Source organism: Sprattus sprattus (assembly GCF_963457725.1).
Source record: "Sprattus sprattus genome assembly, chromosome: 7".
NCBI lineage: Eukaryota > Metazoa > Chordata > Actinopteri > Clupeiformes > Clupeidae > Sprattus > Sprattus sprattus.
In genome coordinates this window covers 17,273,091-17,280,590 of record NC_137926.1, presented here as the reverse complement: position 1 = coordinate 17,280,590, position 7,500 = coordinate 17,273,091, and the positions used below count along the sequence as shown (strand labels likewise).

General features: G+C 43.7%; 1 protein-coding gene across 1 annotated transcript in view; it reads left to right on the top strand.

The window, feature by feature from the left end:
* The window catches only part of fgd4a (FYVE, RhoGEF and PH domain containing 4a), a gene marked incomplete at its 5' end in the record, with an annotated part of 47,844 nt that overhangs the window by 20,637 nt on the left and 19,707 nt on the right, over window positions 1-7,500 (top strand). Inside the window, one exon of the mRNA XM_080841732.1 lies at window positions 192-275. Within this exon, the coding sequence (XP_080697858.1) occupies window positions 192-275 (84 nt within the window). The remainder of the gene's footprint in view (window positions 1-191; window positions 276-7,500) is intronic.

Here is a 7,500-nt window from a genome sequence, read left to right as displayed (position 1 = left end):
GCATCCACACACTGACTCGTTCACTCAAAAACTTATACTCTTCAGAGTAGAAGTACATAGCATGGTTGAACTCTGTAGATTTATACAGCTGCTCCTTTCTGTTCCTCTTAGCTGTAGGTGTTGGTGCTTAATGAACTCATTTGTGTGTGTGTGTGTGTGTGTGTGTGTGTGTGTGTGTGTGTGTTTTGCAGAGAGGGCAGCCAGGCCCAGCTGTTTCACCTCTAAGAGCTCAGAGAAAGAGCCGTGCGTTGCGGTGAAGATCGCTCACACCCAAGGTAGGAACATCCCTAGAGGTCCTTGTGTGTGTGTGATGTACATGCACTTTGTCCAAGGGCATTGTTTATTGAGGTGTGCATACGTCAATGGGTGTGTATTTTAAGAACAACATGTTAATGCGTCTGATATGTATACGTTTTTTTCCTCAGTATGTGGGACTGATGCCAATCTAGCCCACTTAAAATACTTTACATTACATACTTTACATTACATTTACGTGCCTCAGTGACAGGATTTACATTTTTCATTGATGCACAAAGTTACGTGCGCGAACACTTTTCACATTTTACAGTGAGTGCTGTTTATATGAGTTCATTTGAACTGTTGAGCAAACATTCGTTAACTATTTTTAGTTTTGTATTTTTTTATCTGTTCTATTTTTACATGAATGGCCTTTTGGCAGAACACAAGTACTACCAGATCCTTGTGGGAAACTATCTGCTTATCCACTATTGCTACAAAAACGATATGCCCTTGATGGATCTATTCTTAATCTTACACATTGTTGCTTTCTATATCCCTCTCTTTCCATGGTTGAGGTATTGACTTGATTTCCTTTGCTGCTGTGGTACTGTGGTAATGTTAATGAATGGAGACTTAAATGGAACTTGTGCTGTGTTTGTAAGTGCAGGGTGGACTGGGTGGTCAGGTGTGAACGCCTTCTGGGGTCTGGCTGGTTGCTGGGTGAAACCTTCAAATGGGTGGGGTGAAACCACAGGGGACGGCAGCATTGGGTGGGGCTGGGGACTGCGTGAGGGAGAGAGAGAGAGAGAGAGTCGGAGAAAGACAGACATATATACAGACTGGGAGGGTGAGAGACAGGCAGACAGAGAGAGAGAGAGAGCGAGAGAGAGGAGTCAGACCAGTTCAGCAGGTCCAGTGCAGCATTACAGAGCTGACTGGGCCCTCCCTAAGAAAAACACAAAAACATAGTTTAGCTGATTCTGTGCTGATGATGTCACCAGTGTTTGCCAGTACCAGTGCCACTGGTGTTTTTGAGCTCAGACTACAGTCCCAACTCGGGTCCCAACACAGAAAAACTAGTGCAGGTGGGATCTGGTAATATATGTTTAAAATGAATAATATAATAGACTTGTTGTTCTTAAACCACATAATGGTATTTGTACTAGGAGCAAGGAAAAACCCATGCTATACATAAATAGATGCAAGATTGGTAGTTTTTACGCATGGTACATTTTCATGGGAGCAGGAAGGAGTGTAAAACATCCACCTCTGGCAATTTCCAGGCGGGAATGGGACAAAACACACAGAGACACTCAAACACACTGTAGTCTGAAAGTGGAAATTTTTGAGGTCCAAGAGAAAAGATTGAAGAAGTGAGAAATGGATGTAGGAAGGCAAGAAAGGTAATGAGAGAGACAAATGAGCCAAAAAGGAGAGAAAAAGGGAGGAAAGGAGTCTCTCTCTCCCACTGAGTCTCTCCTAACCAGATTAAAGCAAATCAGATCTGCTTCAACAGCGTGTGGAATTCAGTAAACACTTTAATGAAGTTTCACAGGAAGGTGTGTGTGTGTGTGTCTGTGTGTGTCTGTGTGTGTGTGTGTGTGTGTGTGTGTGTGTGTGTGTGTGTGTGTGAGAGAGAGAGAGAGAGAGAGAGAGAGAGAGAGAGTGTGTCAGCAATTTACATGCCACTGTGAATGTACATGTGTGAAGAATCAGTGTGTGTGTGTCTGTGTGCGTGCGTGTATGTATGTGTGTGTATGCATGTGCACTGATGTGGTCGTGAATTCTAACTTGTTATTTACTTTATTTTGTAGCTTGTTTTTAGTCTCTGTAAAGCTGGTTCCTCAGTAGGTTGAGTCATCTTATCATGCTGACTGATACGTTGGTTTAACTGGTTTTTACTCAGATGTTTATTTGTGTTTGCACAAAAAAGCTGGACATGTGTCATTAACAGCACAGTAAAAAATGCACACACACACACACACACACACACACACACACACACACACACACACACAAATACACACACACAAAGAAACATACACACATACAGACGCACATTATGTTTGCTTGAAACCCAGAGCATGCACAGGGCCACTTCATCATTTCATCTTCATTCTTTACCACAGTAACAGGCTATCTTAGATTCCTGTGCAACTGGCCTTCTCTAAGAACAGATGTCCGTGACCTGTGGCACTGCTGGTGAATAGTATATGTAACCTGCGTTGTGTAGACAAGCACAGTCCTGCACTGGACAGTCTCGGACAAGATAGGTGGCCGTGCTAGTAAGGAGGATGAAACCCCTGGGTGAGTGAGGTTTACTCACTGCACTTCACTGTACCTGCTGGCTACCGCTCCATGCACACAACACACAACTAGAACAGAATGGGGCATTGCAACTTCAAGATGTGTTTGTGTGTGTGTGTGTGCATGTGTGCTTGAGTGTGTTTGTGAGAGAGAGAGAGAAGGAGAGAGAATGTAGGAACATTATTGGGTTTGTTCTACAAACTGCACATAGTTCCACTAGTGTAATCCAGTGTACAATGATACTGCTGCCAATCAAATCATTCTTTAAAGAAAAAAATCTAATTTCTCCAAAATTGCTTTTAAGCAGCAGTACGGAGTTCTGTTCCAAAACTAGCAAGCTAACTACCTCAAAGGTATGTAAAAGCCTTGCAAACACCACCAACAACCCAGTTGACACTGATAGAAGCTTGCCAACTAACTGGTATCTGGCAGCGTCATGCTGTGAAAGCTTTTCTTCCAGCCCGGTACACAGAACCACAAGGAACATATCCTGGATGACTAGTGGGAAAGACACAGGTGTTTATCTGTCCTTCACATGACCATATGCTAGTAAAATGAATCTGAGGATGGTACCAAAACTAGTTGCCTATAAAACTATACCTAAAAAAGGGTTAAATTGTTACATAGTGTAACTTTAATTCACACAGAGAATCCTATAGCCTTTGGCCTTCCATTCGTCTGTGCACAGCCTGCCAGTCATTGTGAAAGCATTAGCGGAGCCGTGCCCCTGTCTGGTGTTGACGGTGCAGACCTGGGGCTGTGTGGTATTGTCCTCTCTGTGAGAATCCTGTCACACTGCTTCCTCAGACTCACCAGTACATTTCATAACAGTCACCTCACTATGACAACCTGTGGTTGTGTTGGGTAACACACAAAGACACGGATGTATCTCTGTGTGTGTGTGTGTGTGTGTGTGTGTGTGTGTGTGTGTGTGTGTGTGTGTGTGTGTGTGTGTGTGTGTGTGTGTGTGTGTGTGTGTGTGTGTGTGTGTGTGTGTGTGTGTGTGTGTGTATTCGTGTGTCGGTTTGTCAGTGTGTGTCCATGTGTGTATACATAATTAAATATAGCCGGCTGATTTACCCTATCAAGGTTAAAGTGTGTAGATGTGTCGTGTGTGTGTGTGTGTGTGTGTGTGTGTGTGTAGGTGAGCGAGTGAGGTGTATGACCGCAACAGACACAGAGAGGAGGGAGTTAGAGGTTTTCCGCTTATCTGTGGGTGGATTATGTGTCGTTACTAGTAGGCTTGTCTAATCACAAGAAGGGTTTGTCTGAAAGACTCTCTCTCCTCCCACACCTTTTGAATCAGTTGTTCCTCTCCCACACATCTCTCTCTCTCTCTCTCTCTCTCTTCCTTTTTCATTTTGGACTATATTGACTAAATCACATCACAGAAAAGCGTGAGTTATGTTTACATTTTTCCGTATACAAATGTATTCTCATCCATTCTGTTTGTCATGATCCTGTGTGCTCTAACGAAAGCACAACATCATTCACTGTGTGCCTTCTGTAAGACAAGTGAGATCAAAGCTACGACTGAAAATATATGTAACGGAGACAGTGATACTTTCTTGTTATTAGGTTGAATGTAGTGTTCGAATCGGTTGGTAAATGTATGTAAAGGTACATTTGAAAAGGGTTTGTACAGCATGTGATATATGCTTCTCAGCACACACACAGTATGGGTGTGAGTGTGAGACTGATTTCTATTGACTTGTCTTCACACGTTTGCCATGGCATTAGGCAGGGTTGTGGCAGTGTTTGTGACAGGGTTGTGGCAGTGTTTGTGACCAGGTTGTGGCACTGTTTGTGACAGGGTTGTAGCATGGTTTGTGAACAGGTTGTGGTAGTTTTCACAACAGGGGTTTGGCCAGGGTGTGGGTTTCCATCTCCATGTTGGACTTTAAGCTTGAAATGCCTCAAGAGAGACTTTATCTCACCCAGGACTGAGAATGTGAGTAAAGTATGAGGAAAAGCTTATCATTTCAAATAGACCACCAGGGATCTTTGCTCTCTTTCTTGCCCCATTCCTTCTAGTTCTGTTTTTCATATATCTCACCTGGTCCATTATTTATATTGCTGTGAATGTAATGAATATGCTCTGTTGCTAGGAGTGTGAGAAAATCTTTCATGTTTGTTCCAGTACATGGCATACTTAATTGTGTTGTTTGAACAACGGAAGCCAAGAGCAGAAGTGTTGTGTTTATAGAAATTAGGTGTAGCAAAGGCCAAAGTAAATGAAGAAGTTTTGCCTGGACATAGTTCATGTGGTGGATGCATGCTTGATATTTTTGTACCCAGGCACACATAGACATTGACACACAGACACACAGACACACAGACACACAGACACACAGACACACAGACACACAGACACACAGACACACAGACACACAGACACACAGACACACAGACACACAGACACACAGACACACACACACACACACACACACACACATGTACATAGAGTGGAAACAAAGCGCAGTAGTTGTCCGGTTATTGGTACGTGAGCCTGATACACCTGAGTGTCACCCTCAGAGTGAAAGGAATGAGGATGCAAGATGACCATGAGATAAAAAGGGGGAAAAAAAGATAAAGTCGTCATGGTTTTATGACTCGTAATGACTCGGAAATGTGCAAGGTTTCCTCATTACATTTACTAATTACTGATTACTATGACTAATGTTGTCATGATATATTCATTCACCTCCTCCCATATGGCAAAGGTCTGTAAAAACATATCAGGAGCCCACTTGTTTATTGAATGTTGATGTTTAAACATGGTCAGTATCGGAAAATAAATCCCCTCAGGACAAATCAAGACCTGTCCTGTTCTTACTGTCGGGATTTATTTTCCTGTACTGACCTGACTATACATTATCCATTACTTATCGTATACACAACAGATGATGTGCGTGATGTGGGGTAGGTTTACCATCTGGCTGGCTGTCCCTGGCCAGTCCACTTATTCAGATCTGTGAACATGCACAACCTCAGGCAAATGTTCAAGCGTTAAATACATGCACTGGGGCTGGTGTGTTCAGACTCAGAATGCAAGAAGTCTTTATGAGATGAGTGAATGTGGCTGCCGTGTTTGTGACGTGTGTGGGTTAAAGATGAATGAGACGTACTGAAAGGCCACACCTTGCTTGCGAGCCCTACCTGTCAGTCGTTTAAAATATGTAGTCATATGCACATTACACACATGCATCAGAACTGACGTCAGGTTCTGTGTATGTTTGCTATGTGTTGCCTGGGCTTTGATGATAAATGTGTGTGCGTGTGTGCGTGTGTTTGTTAAATTTTGCTTATACATGTTAAGGGCCCGCTTGTTCTCGTTTGACCCCAGAGAGCAACCCCAGAGACCACAGGTCATTTACCAGAGGCTTGAGTAAGGGGAAGAAGGCCTCAAGTTAGTGTGAACTACACCAGTTTGTTTGCCTGTCTGAGTGATTCAGCTATTTTGCTGCGGGTCCCATTACCTGAACAGTAACGGAGAGGTTTTTATTATATTTGAATCAGAGCGTGCTCCTGGACGTGAGCTGGCAATGCTAATGTTTTCCACTACCAGCTGAGCTGCAAGAAATACCGTAACATCAGCAGTTCTGAATAAGTTAGCGTAAAGTTCAGAGTAAAAAGTCCCTGTAGTATTCTGGCCATAATAAAAACAGGCGCTGTGCACTGTGCTCATATGTCCCCGTTAGCAATTGTTCTGGTTGATAAGTATATGTCAATTATTGACAGCAGGCGCTGGGAAGAGTTCAGTGTCTGAACCAAATGTGAGGACTACAGTGCAAACCATGTGCCACGATATCTATCCATCATGTTATCGTTCAGTGTGTTTGTGTGTGTGTGTGGCGAGAGCATATACCCACAACTAAAAAGAAAATCACACCTCACAAAACCACATTCCCCTCATCAGTAACTCTACATAACAACCCCCCACCCCAAAATATCATGAATCAATTCATAAAAAGCGTATTCATTTTTAACCAGGCCAGCCACCATCCCTTAAACCCCTCTGTAGATGGAGAGAGGGGAGACTGCTCTGCTCTAAGACCCCCCTCTGAGACAGACTCCCCGCTGAGACAGGCTCCCCTCCGCGTCTCCTCCATGTCCTCTGCTCTGCGAGTGCACTGGAGCACTGGGGATGTTTCCGCTGGACTGGGATGCAGCATACATCCCTAACTACCTCTGCTTACTTTGCTTTTTTGTCTTTTTTCTTTTCTTTTCAAACTCTTTCGCTTTCTTTTCCCTACTCATCCTCGTTCTCTTTCTTCCCTCTCTATTGCTGTTGTTTTGCTTTAGGAAGAGGGTAATGACTGACACATTTTTTAACTCTAGTGATGAGGTTTCGTTGGTCAGTATGTCTGTGTATGTACTGTATGCCTGTGGTGTGTGTGTGTGTGTGTGTTTGTGTGTGTGTGTGTGTGTGTGTGTGTGTGTGTGTTTGTGTGTGTGTGTGTGTGTGTGTGTGTGTGTGTGTGTGTGCGCGTTTGTGTGTGTGTGTCAGTAGGAGGACACAGTATTCATTCAGCACAGCAGGATGACCTTAGGTAAACTCCTGTTATTGCACTGTTAGATATTATGCTCTTTCTTCTTCCTCTCCTCTCTTCCTCTCTCCCTCCTTCTGTCTTTTCTTGAGGTGGGGGGCGGTGGAGGCATCATGAAAGATTGAAAGAAGTCTTTCTGTGAAGCTCTATTTTCAGTATTCAGCACAGCATGACAGTGTGTGTGTGTGTGTGTGTGTGTGTATGTGTGCGTGTGTGTGTGTGTATGTGTGCGTGTGTGTGTGTGTGTGTGTGTGAAAGGAAAGAATGCAGGAAGTGCAGAGCCGACTGGATGGCAGCTCTGTTGTTTATTGTTGGTCGGCTGCCATCATGATCTCCACAGACATCAGACCCAAAGAGACCCACCACGTCTAGCGCCAGAGGCTCTTGAGGTTCCTTCAAATTT